General features: G+C 46.5%; 1 protein-coding gene across 1 annotated transcript; it reads left to right on the top strand.

Annotated features, from left to right (window-relative positions):
• Positions 1–11,272: 11,272 nt before the first annotated feature.
• On the top strand, positions 11,273–12,166 carry LOC149470625 (taste receptor type 2 member 4-like). The gene has a single exon (XM_089661060.1). It carries the CDS (start codon positions 11,273–11,275, stop codon positions 12,164–12,166), a length of 894 nt encoding a protein of 297 aa, XP_089517186.1.
• Positions 12,167–21,469: the final 9,303 nt, after the last annotated feature.

The following is a 21,469-nucleotide window of genomic DNA, read 5'->3' as shown; positions in this document are numbered from 1 at the left end:
AATTACATAGACCCCGCTCCCCCCCAATTTTTTATTTTCTGAAAGCAGAGGCCCTGGAAAATAAAATGTTGGCTGTGGAAATTTTTTACATCACATGATATTTGCACAGCCGTTTCTCAAAGGCAAATTATCAGGAAAAAAATGCAGTTAAATGAGTTTTAGGGCACACAAACATACTATAATACCCATTATTTTTTGGAAAATATGCAGTAAAAGATGATGCAGCGATGAGTAGATAGATAACAAACATGTCAAGATTTAAAATTGCGCACGCCTATGAAACGGTGACAAACTGCAGCACCTAAAATGGTCTTTAAAAGCTATTACATGTTATCAGTTTAGAGTAAATCGTGAATGACGGCCATAGAATTATTGATGTCACGCCCACATTTGTGGTGACACGTGTGTGGTGCAATCATCACTAACATATGCATGCCTGAGTGGTTTTAATTTTTTTTTTTAAACTTTATTGCTATGACAAGAGGGTGAAGAAGCCCCCTATGGGATAGCTTTGCTCAGGTAATAGGTACTCTTTATGGAGACATCAGGGGTCTATAATACCCTTTGGTTAGCCTTCAGACGTAGCTAACCAAGCACAGATTGTTCTTGATTAGCTGTTTTTGTGGCTACTGTCAGGCACCGCCCGGCGGAATCTCTAGCGATCCACAGAACGGGATTCCCCAGGAAACAGAGTCTAAGTCCCAGTCTGCCTTTTCACCAGAGCCCCTGATGGTGAGGATGGACTTGGTGCAAGACTGAAACCAGGTCGCGACCCCTGAGTACACCCAACTGTGGTAGAGGGGTCCCGCCGAGGGTACGTGCCGGGGGTGAGCCTGATGTGAAGAGGCTGACAAGTCCAGGTCCTGAGCAGAATGATGGATGACAGTCGAATGAGCGTAGTCAGACTAGCCGGGTCGGTAACGGTGGAGGCAGGTAGGTACTAAGCAGTAGACAGAGAGAAGCCGGGTCACGAGCCAAGGTTCAGCAACGGGAGGTCCAATAGTAATATAGCAACAGGCAGGAGAGTAGTCAGGGACGAGCCGGGGGTCAGAGCAGGAGAAGGTCAACACAAATCAGGACAAGCAGGATCGGCAACAGGAATACACTTCAGAACACGGGTACAGGAACTAGACCTTGCGGCAACCTAGTCACCGCCTGGCCAGTTTAAATAGAGTGCCCTGCCTGCACCGTCATTGGTGCCAGGCGCGTGCCTGCGTGCACGAGTGTGCATACGTGGCTGCAATTGCCGACGCCTTGGTCCTAGTGCCTGCACATTAGTGCGCCTAGGCAATCTGCGCATGCGCAGACCTGTGCGCCGCGGCGAGATCCGCAGTCCCTGACAGCTACAACCACCATGAAATGAAGGCTCTGAAACTGCAAGTGCATTGTTTATTCTGGCTTTATTCATCATAGAGGACACCAAGGAATGGATGTTCCTCCATCTCTTCTGTGGGGAGCCAACCTAACTGCTTACCTTGGTCCCGGGCTCCCCAGAGGAACAGGGGGCCCGGGAACCACTGCGGGAAGCATCAAGAGGGGTGACCTACAGAACACAGTAAAACTGATTGTTGCATGGATCCCAATGATAGAGGACCATGGCTACCGTTGCAGCCATAGTCCAGGTTTAACCACTTGCCCCAAGGGTGTTTTAATACGTATGTTGGCCGGCAAGTGGTTACATGTTAAAACCTTGAAATCTGCCCTCCAGCCTTCCCTTCAGTCTTCGTCAGGAAACTCATGCAGCACCTTTTCCTCCTCCTTTTTTCCATTTTTAGACCAAGAGCTGGGGATTCACCTCAATATCCATATCAGTACCTTATCCTGAATGAGGGTTTGGTATGGATTTTTTTAAAGATGATTTTGGTGACCCCCAAAAAATCCATACCATACCAGGCCCTCCTCCAATCATGCAGCCTGACTGGCCGTGAAAGGGATAGACAATGAGCTTGCACTCCGCTCCTCCTGAACCAAACCACCCCACATGTCCTCAACATGGGGAGCGTACCTTGCCAAGGTGAACCCCTGTTTATTTACTATGTATTTTTTTGTGACTATCTAACCAGGGTACCCTAACCCCAACTCATTTAAGTAGGGAAGGGTAAGCAGATATCTTGTGGTCCCCTTTTTTCAGATTCTGAGTCCCCCCACAGACATCCATATCCACCAAGCCAGGGATTGGGGAAGAGGCCCTTGCCAAGGTATCCTCCACATGTTGAGGGCATAGAGCCTAGCACAGGTCAAAATGGGGGATGGGTATACACTTGTTGTACCCCCCTTTTTGGCCAGCCAGGTTGCCTGAATAAATAAGGGTCTGGAGAGGGACCCTGCACTGTTTATAGTTCAATTGTTTGCCTTTTTGCTCAAGGTCCCCCTGAAAATCTATATCCTTATCCATGATAGGCTGGTATGGGGATCACCAAACCATTTTTGCTTTTTTTTCTTCAGAATATGTGGCCTGGAGTGAGAGGGGCATCTTGCTTGCTACCCCCTTTCTTAGTGACCCAGGCTGCATGCCTAAATAGGTATCTGATATGAATTTTAAAGGGGCACCCCATGCAAAAAAAAAGAGTCCCCCAAAATCCATACCAGACCCTATTCTGAGTATGCAAACTTGCTGGCTAGGAAAAAGGGCCAGTGAGTGTGTGGCATCAAGAACTGTACCAGGCCACATCCCCTCACAATGGGGAGGGTACCTGTCAGTGGAGGGGGGGGCACTTGTCAAAGCACCTTGTCCCATGTAGGTAGGGACCAGGACCCCCACATCCCTGGCCTCGTAGAAGTAGGAGACTGTGGGGTGAGGGAGTTATCAGAATCTGAAAGTCCCCTTTCACATAAGGGTCCCCAGATATCCACTCCCCAACCCCTAGAGTAAGGGGTACCTCTTTTAACTCATTTAACTAAAAAAGTGTGTTAAATAAACACAAAGCATACATAAATATATTTGGTGTACTTAAATTTCCCATAGTGTCAATCCTTCATCAGTCATGTTGTCCAGGAATGTAGATCCATTGAAGTCTAGATCTGTGGCTCTCGACCGGGGTGCTATGCCACCCTGGGGCATCATTTGGGCAGGACAACCGCTAAAAGGTATGTCTCTGATGTGAAGAGGGGACTGTGAGATTGGGGGGGGCTCTGTGATGGAGGACTAAGTGATTTAGGGTTTCTGTGTTGGGAACTGTGTGATTGGGGGCTCTGTGATGGGGACTGTGTTACTGGGAGGCTCTGTGATGGGGGACTGTGTGATTGGGGGTTTCTGTGATGGGGACTGTGTAATTGTATGGCTCTGTGATGGGGGACTAAGTGATTGAGGGTTTCTGTATTGGGAACTGTGTGATTGGGGGCTCTGTGATTGAGGACTGTGTGATTGGGGGGCTCTATGATGAGGGACTAAGTGATTGAGGGTTTCTGTGTTGGGAACTGTGTGATTGGGGGGCTCTATGATGGTGGACTAAGTGATTGAGGGTTTCTGTGTTGGGAACTGTGTGATTGGGGGGCTCTGTGATGGAGGACTGTGTGATTGGGGAGGCTCTGTGATGGGGGACTGTGTGATTGGGGAGGCTCTGTGATGGGGGACTGTTTGATTGGGGGTTTCTGTGATGGGATCTATGTGATTGGGGGGCACTATGATGGGGGACTAAGTGTTTGAGGGTTTCTGTGTTGGGAACTCTGTGATTGGGGTGCTCTGTGATGGGGGATTGTGTGGTTGGGGGGGCTCTGTGATGAGGGATTGTGTGGTTGGGGGGGGCTCTGTGATGGGGACTGTGTGATTGGGGGCTCTGTGATGGGGACTGTGTTACTGGGAAGCTCTGTGATGGGGGACTGTGTGACTGGGGGTTTCTGTGATGGGAACTGTGTTATTGAGGGCAGTGGTGCTGCCTTAGACAACACTAAAACTGGACGCCCACCACCACCACCAGAACCTTCTCTCCCCCCAGTCACTGTCACCGCCACTAAAATTTGTCACCACCAGCATCCCTCCAGCCCCCACCACCGCCACTCTCCAACAACCACACCCTCCAGGCCCTGCCACCACCACTAAACCCCAACCACCCCCCAGCCCCCACAGCCAACAAGCACTAACCTTAACCTCAGCCAGTCATCCCCAGAGCCAAGCCAGTGTCTTCCTTCCTTCTGTGGGAAGCTTACACCAGCAGCACGCAGCCTCCTCAGATTCCATGGTAGAGCCTCACCAGGTCCCCACTGTGTTATTGGAGGGCTCTGTGATGAAAGACTGTGTAACTGAGGGGGCTCTAGGATGCGGGATTATATGATTGGGGGTTTCTGTGATGTGGGGATTGTGTGATTGGGGGGGCTCTGCAATGGGGGACTATGTGATTGGAGGTTTCTGTGATGGAGGACCATGTGAATTTTGATTGGGGTGCCTCAAGATTTTGCATAATTTTAAAGGCTGCTGTGACTGAAAGTTGAGAAATGCTGGTCTGGATGAATGGTGACTCAACAACTCATCAACAAAAAACAAGATGGCTCACATATGATGATCATGCTCTCAATCTTGCTCACCATAACCGACAGTTCCTGGTCATGACCGTATTTAACCAATGATGTCACCCAGGATACCAGCTGGCTTATCTACAATGTGAAACAAGTCAAGGGGTGGGCTGAAAAGCCAATCCTCTAGTCGCAGTGGTGATGCCACCACTAAATGAGTGACTTCCATCTGTATTAGGTTCGGTGTAGGTGAACAGGTCAAATCTGCCCATTTACTTCACTCATTCAGCAAACCTCAAACAACTAGAGTTCAAGTCGAACTCTCCTTTGACCCGAATGAGTAGCTCACCCCTACTAATGGTAACAGTTTGGGAAAGGCTCCATAAAGACCGAGCTTGACCAGTTTGGTGTGGATGAACTTACCTGGCCTGCACAGACCCCTGACCTTAAACCTATTGGATATCTTTGGGTATGAATTGGAATACCGATTGTGAGCCAGTCCTAGAAGAGAGGATGCTGAAAAAAACACAAAAAAGGATGGGGGGTCACCTACACAAACCCATGGTTTTGGAATGAGATGTCCAACAAGCTGATATAGGTGTGATGATCAGGGGTTCACAAATTTTTGGTTGTATAGTGTATCTGAAAAACATGAAACACATCAGTACTATTAGGCCTCACAGGATTTTCTTCACATATAGATGAGACTTTTTACTGAATGAAATAGGGAAAGTTTTCATCTTCTGTGTCCTCTCTCTTTACCTCTCTTCCTGTACCAGATTCCATGGGATGGAAATAAAGAGAAATCTCCTCGGTGCAACCTTCCCCACTCTTCCTGTATTCTTCTGGAGTTTGCAGTTCGAGGGGTGCCAAGAAAAGATATATCAGTGATCCAATCACTGGATGGAAGAAAGACTGGAGGACCTTAAGTGATTGTATAAGTTACATTTTCTTTTTAAATTAAAATAAAGAAGAGTTTATACTTACCTGCTTTGTGGAACGAAATTGCACAGGTCAGTCCTCCTTTGGAGTCTTCCACCAGAGCTGTTTGCTCCTTCTCCTTCCAAGTGCCCCTTCAGCAAGCTATGTGCTGAGGGGACACCCATGTGGGCGCATGCCCAAACTGGACTGTGTGTGTTTATAAACACACAGTGAGGCTTTGCCACGCCCCCACTGCCTCCTCACAAGATTCGACTGTGAGACTAGGAAGAACATGAGTGACAGGGGCGTCCCTAGGGTTGGTGTCACCCGGTGCGGTAACACTTGGTGTCATCCCTCCGATGATCCCCTCAGGATGGATCGGATCTGCAGATTGAGGTTTCTTCACAGTAAGAGCTGTGAGAATGTGGAATAGACTCCCTCCAGAGTTGGTTGTGGCCAGCTCAGTAGATTGCTGTAGGAAAGTCCTGGATTCTTTCTTGGATACACAGAATATAACTGGATATAACATTTATAGGGAAAGTTGATCCAGGGAATATCCGATTGCCTCTCGGGGGATCAGAAAGGAATTTTTCCCCTGCAGGAGGAGATTGGATCGTGCTTTGCTGGGGTTTGTTTTGCCTTCCTCTGGATCCACTGTGGGTGTAGGATTATAACTTTTTTTTTCTATGGTTGAACTGGATGGACTTTTGTCTTTTTTCAGCCAGACTAACTATGGAACTATTGAGCATAATGGATCAGAGTCCGATCCATTATGCTCCCCAATCCGCAGATCCGATCCATCCTGCGGGGATCATCGGCTTGCAACCTATACGGGGTTAACTGATCTCTCCACGAAAAGGAAAGTTTTAAAGCAAGCTGACGATACCCGCAAGATGGATCGGATCTGTGGATTGGGGAGCATAATGGATCAGACTCTGATCCATTATGCTCAATCTGCAATCATCCATCTTGCGGGGATCGTTGGCTTGCTTTAAAATTCTCCTTTTCGTGGAGCTCGTGTAGAGGGTCCGGTGTCACCCCGTGCGATAGGTATCACCAAGTGTGGCGCGCACCACCTGCACCTGCCTAAGGACGCCACTGATGAGCAGTGCTGCTAGCAGGACGGTGCTGAATCAGTGAGAGGTGCCAGGAAAGTGTTTGGGGGGGGCTAGGACAGGTAAGGGGTCTTTTTTACATTAATACACGGAATGCATTAGGTAACATTTTGAGTTTAGAACTATTTTAAAGTAAGCAGACTGTATTAGATCCTCCTTAGACAAAACTGGGATCATATTCTGCATTCAAAATGTTTCCAATTGATTATCTTTAATGTTTGGAAACAGGTTGTCAGGACCCGGGTCTGAACCTGCGTGCTCTGCTGTGTTAAGGAATGTCTCTTTTTACTGAGCTATCTGGGATGCTGGACAGCGCTTTGGACAATTCCTTGAAAAATCTTGCCTTGAATCTTGCTTCTCTTGAACCTTAAACCGTTTGCTCCTCCAATGAACGTCCTACTTAGCCACGCCTTTTCACTTCCTGTTTGCCAATATCTCGCTCATGTCCAGGGGCGGACTGACAACTCATGGAGCCCCCGGGCAATAGGGGATCATGGGGCCCCTGTGTCCTTGCCCACATTCAAAAAAGCCTATAAAAAAAGGTACCAGGGGCATTTCATGGGACCCCCTACTGACCCTGGGCCCTCCTGCTCTTGTCACTCCTGCTGCTCTCTTCGCTACACACTCATTACCAACCTTTGGCTTGTTCCTCGACTGCGCTTCAGCTTCTTCACAACCTGCGACCACTTGTTACTGAGCTTTGGCTTGTTTACTGACTACACGTCTGCTTGATCCCAACCTGCTATATCTGATACCAGTCCATGGCTTTCTTACTTCCTGGTAGGGAGGTCCAGAGTACTGCGATCTAGTACTAACACGCAGCAAAACCCATCCCCACCATCAGGAGCTCTGGTGAACACTGGTTAGTGCTTAGACCTCGCACCTTGGGTAAGCAAGAGTCATCCACCAGGGTGATCTGCTGCTGGTCCAATCCAGCTGGTCGGTGGGAGCATCTCTACTGCTATAACTACTGATCTCTGAGCCTGACCCCTGACTGTGATACAGATATTTAATGCCACTTCTTTTCAACTGAAGCTACAACCACCATACTGTGCATTCCTATGTCCTATAAAGCTTCCATCTATGGGGGCCTACACAAAGAACAGCCCCAGTAAATGTTCACACGTGAGATCAATATTTATATTTCTTAACAGGAATTTGGAAAAGGAGTCTTCTATTTTCCACAATATATTAAAAATTAATCGGTATCTCCAAATAATACGCTCCAGTTCTCTTTCTGTTTTCCAGTCCTCCAGTTTCCTCTCCTCCAGTTTCATATTCCTCCTCTACGATGTGCTCTTCCTATTCTCAATTTTGATCTCACACTTATCTGGCTTCCCCTTTCTGTTATCCATAGTTTTCAGTTCTTTGGTTTTATCACATTGTTGCCCAGTTTCCTCTTCCAATTCTCGTGTCATTTCTTGGTCTCTTGTTATCGCACTGCACATATTGTAAACCATTTTCATAGGCTGCATTTGAAGAGGGAGAAAGAAGGCATGTTTTACCCAGAAACAAAAATGACAGTAGATGTTAGGTACACAAAGCAGAAATTTCAGAGAGACACTCTGCACATCACAGAAGCCTGTTTAGTAGACCGTGTTTGATCGAAAAATAACATTTGCATTGGAGTATGCTGGAGACACAAGGCAGATATATTACAGGCATGCTGAACATCATATGAGTCTTGCAGTAGGCTCTTTTCAAAGAGGAAGAGATGAGACATTTTTAGTACAGAAATAAAAATACAGTGGATTATGTCAGAGACAAGAGGCAGAAATATTGCAAAGACATGCTACACATAATGTAAAGCCCTTTTAGTAGGCCACATTTGAAGAGAGAGAGAGAGCCAAGACAAATTGCAGTGGATTATGTCAGATACACAAAGCAGAAATATTACAGAGATGCACTGCACATCATGCAAGCCTTTTTAGGAGGCCACATCTGAGGAGGAAAAGATGAGGCATTTTTTGATGCCAAAAAAAAGAATACAGTGGATCATATGAGAGACAGGAGGCATAAATATTACAGATACACATTGCACATAATGTAGGCCTTATTAGTAGGCAGCATTTGAACATGGAGAGACAAGGCATTTTTTTTACATTCAGAAATAAAAATTGCATTGGATTATGACAGGGGCACAAAGCTGAAATATTTCAGAGAAACGCTGTACATCTAAGTTTTTTCAGTAGGCCTTTTTGTAAATACTTTTTCCTGGCACACCACCCATGCAGATTAAATCAGTGCAATCCCTTTCTGATTCTAGATGTTTGAACTTTGAGCCCACAAGTTACCTTCAAATTCTGCAATAGTATTTTGGGTTCTTGGCGACTTCTTTTTGCGTCTTTAACAGTCAGCTCCTGCTGCGTCAGCTAGTCCTAGACAAATCTTGAATTTTGCACCTCTTGTAGATTTTCCTCACAGTGGAATGATTGACTTGAAGCACTTCAGTGATATTTTTTAAATCTCTTGCCAGACTCATACACATCCACAGCTTTTGGGGTCTTAGCGAGCTCCTTTTGTTTTGACATGATGGGACTACACTTATCAATAACAAAGGGAACATCACACCTGAGATGTTTAAGGTTTAAATAAGAAAAGTTCTCCATGCAGTGACAGTGCTAGGTCCTGGTAGAAAGCACACAGGGTTCTCGCAGAGTTAGGGGCTCCAGAATGTTTTTGCTGAGCAGAGAAATGTGGTTTTTCAGGTGTTGTGATTCCCAGTTGGGTTCTGGAGTTTGGAGCCTTTGAAGAGCTTTGGGAGCGAAGAAGCCGCTGATTCAGTGTCTAGTTTTTACTAAGGAGTTGTAGGCTCTATGCAGCCTTTACGAAAACAGGCTTGGTCATAGATCAGGGCTCCCGTTAGGAGAGCAGGTGTGCTCCACAGAGACATAGGAGGTCTTTATGCAGAGGCCAGGGTGGGAGCCAGTGATGCAGGGAGCAGCAGGTGCATGCCTTGACCAAGCTTACACCTAGAGTTATAATGGCTTCAGGGAGCAGCATGGGAACACTATTGTATTGTGGACTGAGAGTCTGCATTCTAGGCTGAAAGCGGTGTTGACTGACATAAGCTGTTATCTAGCCATGAGGCTGTATGCCTTTGTGTGAAACTGCATGGGAGATCCCGACGTAAGGAACTTTTCTTTATTTTTAAACAAAATGGGCCATAAAGTCCTGAAAATGCATTTCCTGGTCAGTGGGAACTCACTGACAAATTCTACACCATTGAGTTTATTTCCCCAATATCACACTGCTTACTCCCTAAGAAGATTCTAATCATTGGCACCTCATCTGAAACACTAGATTCTAACTTCATGGATTTAAACTGGTGGTAAATGTTCGGGTGTGCTCCCCCTTTCCATGTGTCAAATCTGCCTTTTCATTCATTTGGATTATGAGGATAAATCATTTTTATGTATCATTTGTTCAAGTATATCACCTTTATCTGTATTTGAATGACCTAATGTTGGCCTTTTCATATACGTTGAAAAAGTCAATCATTTCAGTGAGGTGTAGCTACATCTTCACAACTGGAAATCTTTCCTGTTCACTAGTCTCTGATAATATCCAAAGGCACCTGTGTTCTGGAGGGTAAGATGAATCTCCGCCAAGACTAGGATTACATGGAGCTCAGTACAGGTCATTTGTATAAGAAGAACATAGACATGAAGTACGATACCGGCATACAAATGACCTTCATGGAGGAGATCTCTGCCATGATTTGTAAATTGTCTCTCTGGATCATGTTATCCGACTGCTTGGAAAACCAAAGCCAGGCTCATGTGATGTGTCCAGATTAACCCAATAAGCACATTGTATAATGATATATTTTTTAAATACCTCACTGAATGAAACACAGAAACGTATTTTTAAAGGATGCATGAAGACGTGTTTGCACATTAATATTCACCCAGTTTCAAAGCAGTTCTGTCATGCATTCACCAAGTTAAAAAAAACATTGACCCTTGCTAACATGGGTTCCTTGGTGAGAAAAGAAAGTCTCCACACCATTCACCCAATTTATACCTGAGCAAAATGAACATCCCTGTAGAATATTCAAGGTGAAATGGCAAATTTGCTTTCCTAATCATCTTTAACTGTTTAATTGAAGGATTTCATAAGTCCTATATTATGCAATAGCAATCCCTTTATACGTTCTCTAAAATGATTCCATTGCAAAACCAATATCATCTCTTCAGGTGCCCTGAAAAGTGGTAGTCCTGATCTCCTGAAACACGCTGGAACTGAACTTTTTATGTGTACGACTCCTCACATATCACATAAGGAGCTCCTCAATGCACACACACCAAAGCTTCCAGCCTGAGGAACCAGCACTCCACCCAGTACCTGCAGTAGATGAGCAGCCCAGGACCCTTGGAAGGTCACATCCACCATTCATTCCTTGGTCTCCTCTCCTCCCAGGGATTAGACATTGTAGCAGGCCACAAGGTGAGAGGCTGCCTAATGCATGTACTTTCCATGAAAAAAAATATGTATGTATATGATGGCAGGTCCGCTTTAAAAAGTTTCACTAATGAAAGGCAACAGGAATGTCAAAAGGTTTATGTGTTAAAATTGAGAAAGTCTACAAATGTCCTTCAGCTTTGTCAGCAGGGCAAGTCCAGATGAACACGTTCTAGTATCATATCTCTGTATGGTGTAGAGTGGAGAGACAATCATTTGCATTGGTCAAACTCCAAGAAACAGACCAGGACACTCTGTATCAGTCCTTTCTGGTGAGCTGGAGAGCAGCAGAACTTAAAATGTTGCTGGTGAATATAATCGTCATGACCATTTTTATCTTAGAAGGTCTTTTGTCCTTCTATCTCAACTTTTTTATTGTGGTCTTCCACATGAAAAGTCTCAGGAATGGGATGAAGCTGAACCCTTCCAGCATCATCCAGCTGGTCATGGGAGCCACTAACATTAGCATGCGAGGCATCATGCTCGGGACTGCCATTGCTACATTATTCCTTGATTTTCATATTACGAAGTTGTACCATGCAGTGTTGGTCATTGTCCCCTTCCACTTAAAGTTCAGCTATTGGCTCATTGCCTGGCTCTACACCTGTTACTGCACCACCATCACCAACATCAGACACCAACTCTTTATCTGGATGAAGAAGATCCTCGTGTCTTTCTTGCCTCACCTGCTTTGCCTTTCAGCAGTTGTGTCTTTTATTCTGTCTGGTCTGTCAGGCTGGTATCTTAACGTCCAAATCGTTGATAACTTCACCCTTAGTAACACATTGCTCAGTTTGCACATCTTCATTTCTGACGTCATTGTAATATTGATCAAGTGTCTCTGTTCCTGCCTGCCCTTCCTGATGGCCCTCGGCTCCCTCATGGTGACCATGTCCTCTCTGTTCAGACACATCGGGAAGGTGAAGAAGAATGGCTCGGGATTTGCTCCTCCAAACCTCCAGGCCCATGTCAGTGCTGTGAGAACGATGATATTATTTCTTCTTCTCTCTGTCATCGCCAATGCCATTGAAATGGTTAAACTCATGGGGATGTCTTTCTTCAGTTTCTACAGCGGCACTGTACAGTTCATCATCTGGTTATTGATTGCTGTCTTTCCATTGGCAGAAGCCGCCATTATTATCCAGTCCAGCCACAAGCTGAAGAAGAATTTTTTACAAATGGTCTGTACTGGAAGGATCATGGGAGGCCAGAAATAGGACTTCAGTCAGCCAATGAGTACCATCATATATATGTTCCATGAGAGATGCATCATGGCAGAGTCTTCATACAGGACTGAAGTAATGATAAGCAAATTTGGCTGAATCCAAGAAAAAATGTATTTATGAAGATCACTTGTGGGAGTTATAACACAAAGACGTGATGTGAAATACTTTTTTGGTTCTTATGAATTTGTGGATACATATGGATCTATATACTTTATAAACTTGGTGTATGTACTATGTAAACTTGGTGTATGTACTTAGGTGTGTCTACATACTAGATAAATCCAGACTATGTATTATAAAATTGGTCTTTATACTATATAATCATAGATTATGTCCTTTATATTAGAAAGACTTCCATACAGCCATTGGGGAATTTACAACATCTTCACCCTTGCTATGATACTTCCACCACACCATGCAACTGTCTCCATCCTGGCACTGGCATGCCCGACCCTCTGACCCCTCCAGCACAAGTGTCTGCCCTGAACACTCCCCTCAACTGACCAGCCCTCGCCAGTATTTGTCACTCAGCACTACCCACCACTGCAGCCTGCCCCGACACTCAGCCTGGGGACATGACAGGAGAGGCCCCCAACTTGGCCTCTGCCTTCCCTCTACTCCTCACCACTTCTACTAACCTAAACTGTATGCAGATATTGAGCCATTCCATCCTCATGTTGGGGAGCCCCCTGGAGGTATATTGGGGGGCTCTGCTGTCACGTTCCCCAGGCTGAGTGTTAGGGCAGGTCACAGTGTTGGGTAGTGCTAGGAGATGAAAACTGGGGAGTGCTGGTCAGTGAAGAGAAGTGTTCAGGGCAGATGTTTGTGATGGTGGGGGGACCCTGTGCACTCTACTCATGATAAAAAACCCAACCCCCAAACACTATTACATAGGCTCCCCCTCCTGTAATTTCAGCCTGTCCCCCCACACAGTATCACCTAACCCCCCCTCCTGCCATCTCAGCCAGCCACCCATTATGCACCACATCTGCACCCCTCAGCTCTCACCACCCAACATGTCTGTCCCCTCTCCTAATCCCACTGTTCCTACATCCCCCATGCTCTCAGCATTCACCCCTGGAAGCAAGTGCCTGTAGGGTGTCATTGTATGTTTGCTGCTGTATTCATTGCACTGAGTAGTTACTGTATACAGACAGATACAGACTGCTTGGGATGGAAAGGGGTTAACCGTGCCTAGACTTTTTTCCCCGACTTTCTGAAATCCTGCCCCTTGCTGTAAGCCACATAGATGCAAGGGAAGAGATCAGAGCTCTCTGTCTTCCACATGGGATTTCAGAGGAACATCTGCTGCAACATGTAGGCCTTACTCAAGCACATGGCCATCTTCTGGGTCACCATGCTGGTGTCTTCCCTGGACTAGGAACCTACTATCACTGGGCTTCTGCTGAATGGATTTTGCTCTCCGGAATGTATGAGCCTGGCAGCCTGCATTAGCTAGTTAGGTCTGAATACTGATTCATGGGCGCTGTGCTGTTGGGCTATGTTGCTGTATCTTCAGTAACTGTTTCAAGCTTGGTCTGATGTTAATCTTAGGGGGTGCATGATGGTTTCTGGCATATGTAAGAACAGGGTCTGTAAAGCACATAGAGTATAGAAGCAAGTCCACTACAAAGGGTTAACTTGGCATAAGGTGTGGAGGAAGTGAATAGTTGCCATGGGTAACCAAGGACTGGTGGAAGGTGAACAGCAGACTGTCATGGAGCATGGTACCTGGCATGGTGACGGGCCCTCCAGCAGCGAGGGGGTTGGTGCTCTGACACCTTCCCCAGAGGTCAGTTCCCTGAAAGTATCAGACCAAACCCGAATTACAGAGTCCCTCAGTATGGAACAAGGGAGCAGCAAGAGGTAATCAAGTGCATGCATGAGCTCTGTGCTATGTGCACGGCGGGACCCCATTCTGTCACTGGTGGGTGACAGAGGTATGCTGGATGGGTAGGGGGGGGGCAGAGGTTCAGCGGTGATCTTCCTAAATGCAACCATTCATGGACAAGGTGTGCAGTAATATGGGACAGCATGTTTCATGGAGGGACTCAGTACAGCTCGTCTCTAAGTCGGGGCACTGCCATAATGTTTGACTTCACATGACCACAGCCCCGCCTGGTCCTGGGCACTGAGTGTGCACACAAAGGGACCCTAGGTGTACGGGTGAAGTGGCCTTGCCCCCACCCCCATCTTTCATCACCCACCATGCATGCACTCCTCTTTAGATCTGCACCCACTGCACCATGCTTCTCTATCACTGCACCCATACCTGCATGTCGTCTCCCCACCTGTCACCAATACACCACAGCAGCTCCACCACTTCATTCCAATGTCTGCAGCCCACCCATGCACCCACCATTGTGCCTGCACCATGCCTACACCTTCCCCCGCCATGTCTACACCTTCCCACGTCATGCCTACACCTTCCCCCGTCATGCCTACACCTTCCCCCGTCATGCCTACACCTTCCCCCCGTCATGCCTACACCTTCCCCCCGTCATGCCTACACCTTCCCTCGTCATGTCTACACCTTCCCCCGCCATGCCTACACCTTCCCCCGCCATGCCTACACCTTCCCTCGTCATGTCTACACCTTCCCCTGCCATGCCTACACCTTCCCCCGCCATGCCTACACCTTCCCCCGCCATGCCTACACCTTCCCACGTCATGCCTACACCTTCCCCCGTCATGCCTACACCTTCCCCCGTCATGCCTACACCTTCCCCCCGTCATGCCTACACCTTCCCTCGTCATGTCTACACCTTCCCCCGCCATGCCTACACCTTCCCCCGCCATGCCTACACCTTCCCTCGTCATGCCTACACCTTCCCCCGCCATGCCTACACCTTCCCCCATCATGCCTACACCTTCCCCATTTATGCCTACACCTTCCCCCGCCATGCCTACACCTTCCCCCGCCATGCCTACACCTTCCCCCGCCATGCCTACACCTTCCCCCGCCATGCCTACACCTTCCCCCCGCCATGCCTACACCTTCCGCCGCCATGCCTACACCTTCCCCCGCCATGCCTACACTTTCCACCGCCATGCCTACACCTTCCCCCGCCATGCCTACACCTTCCCCCGCCATGCCTACACCTTCCTGCTCATATCAGCATACTCTTCCCTTTCTCTTAGAACTGGATCTTCTCCCTGCTCCCATTTGCTGGAACAAACCCTGCACTGACACTACCACCACCTCCTGCATATCCATCTCCATATCCCCGCATTTGTACAAAGTGCCCCCCCCCCCCCCCCCGCCATAACACTTCCGCAGCTCTACCTATATTTCCCTACCATGACTTTACCCCCACCCCCCACCCGTCACCCAGATTGTGCAGGGTTCCCCCACTCTCACTCAATCCCTGCCAGCAGCTACTCCATGCTTTCAAGAAGTGAACCCCCCCACACACACACACCTTAACACCCAGTGCCCCTCACCTTCATCATTCTCCCCCCCCCATGCTCTCACATGACCCCAACATTGCCTATTCTAGAATGAGCATGCTTGTGCTAGTACTATATAAACTGAGACTGTATGCTATAAAGCTTACTGTATATATAGAAGCTCGGTCTATATTCTATATAAATGTACAGTGAAGGAAATGTGTATTTGCTCCCCCCTGATGCTGAATGTTCGCCCACTCACAAAGAAATGATCGGTCTAACAATGGAATGTTCTCCCCTCAACACAGAAACAATCGGACTAACAATGGAATGTTCGCCCCTCACACAGAAACGATCGGTCTAACAATGGAATGTTCCCCCCCCACACAGAAATGATCGGTCTAACAATGGAATGTTCGGTGTAACACTGAGAGACAGAATACAACAACAAATTCAGCAGAAATGCGTCTAACAAATGATGACTGATCTGCATGTTCATGAGGGAAAGAAGGATTTGGTCTCCTATCATTCAGCAGGATTTCTGGCTCCCAGGTGTCTTTCATACAGGTAACAAGCTGAGATTAGAAGCAGTCTCTTAAAGGGAGTGCTCCTAATCTCATTGTGTTACCTGTATAAAAGACACCTGTCCACAGGAGCAATCAAACCATCAGATTCCAAACTCTCCACCATGGCAAAGACCAAAGAGCTGTCCAAGGATGTCAGGGACAAGATGGTAGACCTACACAAGGCTGGACTGGGCTACCAAACTATGGCCAAGCAGCTTGGTGAGAAGGTGACAACAGTTGGTGCAATCATTCACAAATGGAAGAAACACAAAACAAGTGTCAGTCTCCCTAGGTCTGGTGCACCATGCAAGATCTCACCTCGTGGGGTGTCAATGATCATGAGAACAGTGAGGAATCATCCCAGAACTACACGTGAGGATCTTGTCAATGATCTCCAGGCAGCTGGGACCACAGTCACCAAGAAAACAATTGGTAACACACTACGCCGACAAGGACTGAAATCCTGCAGTGCCGCAAGGTCCCTCTGCTCAAGAAAGCCCATGTCCAGGCCCGTCTGAAGTCTGCCACTGAACATCTGAATGATGCAGAGGAGGACTGGTGGAAGTGTTGTGGTCAGAGGAGACCAAAATCCAGCTCTTTGGCATCAACTCAACTCGCTGTGCTTGGAAGAGGAGGAATGCTGCCTATGACCCCAAGAACACCATCCCAACTGTGAAACATGGTGGTGGAAACATTGTGCTTTGGGGGTGTTTTTCTGCTAAGGGGACAGGACAACTGCACCGCATCAAAGGGACAATGGACGGGGCAATGTACCATCAAATCTTGGGTGAGAACCTTCTTCCCTCAGCCAGGGCATTGAAAATGGGTGGTGGATGGGTGTTCCAGCATGACAATGACCCAAAACACACGGCCAAGGCAACAAAGGAGCGGCTCAAGAAGAAGCACATTAAGGTCCTGGAGTGGCCTAGCCAGTCTCCACACCTTCATCCGATGGAAAATCTGTGGAGGAGCTGAAAGTTCGAGTTGCCAAACGTCAGCCACCAAACCTTAATGACTTGGAGAGGATCTGCCAAGAGGAGTGGGCCAAAATCTCTCCTGAGATGTGTGCGAACCTGGGGGCCAACTCCAGGAAACGTCTGACCTCTGTGATGGCCAACAAGGGATTGGCCACCAAGTACTAAGTCATGTTCTGTGAAGGGGACCAAATCCTTCTTTCCCTCATGAACATGCAGATCAGTCATCATTTGTTAGACGCATTTCTGCTGAATTTGTTGTTGTATTCTGTCTCTCAGTGTTACACCGAACATTCCATTGTTAGACCGATCGTTTCTGTGTGAGGGGCGAACATTCCATTGTTAGACCGATCGTTTCTGTGTGAGGGGCGAACATTCCATTGTTAGACCGATCGTTTCTGTGTGAGGGGCGAACATTCCATTGTTAGACCGATCGTTTCTGTGTGAGGGGCGAACATTCCATTGTTAGACCGATCGTTTCTGTGTGAGGGGCGAACATTCCATTGTTAGACCGATCGTTTCTGTGTGAGGGGCGAACATTCCATTGTTAGACCGATCGTTTCTGTGTGAGGGGCGAACATTCCATTGTTAGACCGATCGTTTCTGTGTGAGGGGCGAACATTCAGCATCAGCCGGGGAGCAAATACGCATTTCCTTCACTGTAAATGAGTTGAGGTTACGGTACCCTGGTTAGATAGTCACAAAAAAATGCATAGTAAACAGGATGCCATGAATACGGATGACATACAGTATATTTGAAATGTATTTTTTAAAGTATTTTTCATATATTTTGTAATAAAAACGCATTTCAACATGCAGTGTATGTATATATATATATATATTTATTGAAATATATTGAATACGGCCAAAATTGTAGCATTTCAAATATATGTCAATAAATATATATACTGCATGTTGAAATGCGTTTTTATTACAAAATATATGAAAAATACTTTTAAAAATACGTTTCAAATATACTGTATGTCTTTAAAAATACAAATCTACATTTTTGGAATGCGTTTACAAATATATGTAAAAATATATGTTAAAATTACTAAATTACTTTTTTATACGTTAAAAAAAAAATCTGAAGAATATATTTAAAAAAAATATATTTTTAAAAATATTTTTCAGATATTTTGTAATATATATATATTCATTTATTTATTGAAATATATTGAATTCGGCCAAAATTGTAGCATTTCAAACATATGTCAATATATTTGGGAAGAATATTTTTAAAATATATTTCTAATATATGTTTCTTCCATGTGGGCTCCGCCGTCACCAGGAGCAGAAAATCATTCCAGGAATATACCGGCCCAATGTATTTATTAATATTTTTCTCCGAGTCATATCAGAATATAATATGAAGATTTTTACAACCTTCCATGAAGTCATTATTTCTAAAGGCAAATTAAAGAGTTGCAACGAGAAAAGTGTTACTAACAAGATGTTGTGCGGTTCAGCTTCAAGCGGAGAGCTTGCAGAGAGGTGATCCTAGTGGGCTTCTTGCCCGTTTTTATTGGTCAACAAAACACAACCCAAAACCAAGAGGTTTCCTTCACATACAATAAAATCAATATTGTGACATAATTATGGGCTAAAACTGATTATACACTCGCCGGTCTCTTTATGAGGTCCGACTGTTCAATGGCTTGGTAACACAAATTGCTAATCAGCCAATCACATGGCAGCAACTCAATGCATTTAGACATCTAGACGTGGTGAAGGCGACTTTCTGAAGTTCAAACCGAGCATCAGAATGGGGAAGAAAGGGGATTTAAGCGACTTTGAACGTGACATGGTTGCTGGTGGCAGATGGACTGGTCTGAGTATTTCAAAAACTGCTGATCTACTGGGATTTTCCCCCACAACCATCTCTAGGGGTTACAGAGAATGGTCCGAAAAAGAGAAAATTTCCAGTGAGCGGCAGTTGTGTGGAGGAAAATGCCTTGTTGAGGTCAGAGGAGAATGGGCAGACTGGTTCCAGATGATAGAAAGGCAACAGTAACTCCAATAACCCCTCATTACATCCAAGGTATGCAGAATACCATGTCTGAGCTCATAACATGTCCAACATTGAAGCAGATGGGCTACAGCAGCAGAAGACCACACCGGGGGCCACTCCTGTCCGCTAAGAACAGGAAACGGAGGCTACAATTCACACAGGTCACCAACATTGGACAATAGAAGATTGGAAAACCGTTGCCTGGTCTGAGGAGTCTGGATTTTAGCTGCAACATTCAGAAGGTAGGGTCAGAATTTGGTGTAAACAACATGAAAGCATGGATCCATCCTGCCTTGTATCAATGGTTCAGGCTGGTGATAGTGGTGTCATGGTGTGGTGGATCCATCCTGCCTTGTATCAATGGTTCAGGCTGGTGGTGGTGGTGTCATGGTGTGGGGGATCCATCCTGCCTTGTATCAATGGTTCAGGCTGGAGGTGGTGGTGTCATGGTGTGGGGGATCCATCCTGCCTTGTATCAATGGTTCAGACTGCTGGTGGTGGTGTCATGGGGGGGGGGTCCATCCTGCCTTGTATCAATGGTTCAGTCTGGTGGTGGTGTCATGGTGTGGGGGATCCATCCTGCCTTGTATCAATGGTTCAGGCTGGTGGTGGTGTTATGGTGTGGGGGATCCATCCTGCCTTGTATCAATGGTTCAGGCTGGTGGTGGTGTCATGGTGTGGGGGATCCATCCTGCCTTGTATCAATGGTTCAGGCTGGTGGTGGTGGTGGTGTCATGGTGTAGTGAATCCATCCTGCCTTGTATCAATGGTTCAGGATGGTGGTGGTGGTGTCATGGGGGGGGGGATCCATCCTGCCTTGTATCAATGGTTCAGGCTGGTGGTGGTGGTGTCATGGTGTGGGGGATCTATCCTGCCTTGTATCAATGGTTCAGGCTGGTGGTGGTGGTGTCATGGTGTGGTGGATCCATCCTGCCTTGTATCAATGGTTCAGGCTGGGGGTGGTGGTGTCATGGTGTATTGGATCCATCCTGCCTTGTATCAATGGTTCAGGCTGGGGGTGGTGGTGTCATGGTGTGGGGGATCCATCCTGCCTTGTATCAATGGTTCAGGCTTGTGGTGGTGGTGTCATGGTGTGGGGGATCTATCCTGCCTTGTATCAATGGTTCAGGCTGGTGGTGGTGGTGGTGTCATGGTGTGGTGGATCCATCCTGCCTTGTATCAATGGTTCAGGCTGGTGGGGGTGTCATGGTGTGGTGGATCCATCCTGCCTTGTATCAATGGTTCAGGCTGGTGGTGGTGGTGTCATGGTGTGGGGGATCCATCCTGCCTTGTATCAATGGTTCAGGCTGGTGGTGTCATGGTGTGGTGGATCCATCCTGCCTTGTATCAACGGTTCATGGATGTGCGGCCAACAAATCTGCAGCAACTGCGTGATGCTATCATGTGAATATGGAGAAATATCTCTGAGGAACGTTTCCAACACCTTGTTGAATCCATGCCACGAAGAATGAAGGCAGTTCTGAAGGCAAATGGGGGTCCAACCTGGTACTAGCAAGGTGGACTAAATAAACTGGCCGGTGAGCGTATACAAGATGTTGCAGGGTTCAGCTTTAAGCAGAGAGCTTGCAGAGAGGTAATCCAAGTGGGTTTCAGGGCTTCTTACCCATGTTTATTGGTCAACAAAGCACAACCCAAAAACAAGAGGTGCCCTCGCGTACAATAAAATCAATATTGTGACATAATTGTGGGCTAAAACTGAATATATACTGAAATTTAAACATGGAAAATCATGAAATTCATGTGGTCAAAAATGAAGTTCATTAAATAAAGATCATTCACAACACTTATATTTCCAGCGTGCTCAGGTGTGGGGTCTTCTCATGTCCATAGAAGTGTTCAGTTTGTGCTCCAATGACCAGCACCCATCAGATAGGAACCCACCAGATTGAAATGCCTTTACATGGAGGAGGAGATCAGACATTGGCTGGAATCTGGCCTAAATATCTCATTGTCACTCAAAAGTATTTTTTTTTTATTTGTACTCAGATTTTATCTTTTTGCTCACATAACATCAACTAAACTGTTGTGGTTCAAATCTGAATTAAAGCAGAATATTTGCTAAATGGACAGCATTGGTCAAGTATATGGTCAGCATTAGAGTCAGGTTACCCTACCAGGAGAATATCTAATATGATACAACCCTGTATGGTCAGCTGAACTGAGTCTTCCTGATCTCTCTTCATCTTCCTGTATGGTCAGCTGAGCCGAGTCTTCCTGATCTCTCGTCGTCTTCCAGTATGGTCAGCTGAACTGAGTCTTCCTGATCTCTCTTCATCTTCCTGTATGGTCAGCTGAACCGAGTCTTCCTGATCTCTCATCACTTCCATTATGG

Source organism: Staurois parvus, unplaced genomic scaffold (assembly GCF_062004578.1).
Source record: "Staurois parvus isolate SC_StPar_1 unplaced genomic scaffold, SC_StPar_1.0 ptg000034l, whole genome shotgun sequence".
Lineage (NCBI taxonomy): Eukaryota > Metazoa > Chordata > Amphibia > Anura > Ranidae > Staurois > Staurois parvus.
This window is presented reverse-complemented; position numbering and strand designations above follow the sequence as displayed.

Excerpts from the sequence above, each read along its gene's own strand:
- LOC149470625 (XM_089661060.1), top strand. The coding sequence starts at position 11,273 with ATGACCATTTTTATCTTAGAAGGTCTTTTGTCCTTCTATCTCAACTTT.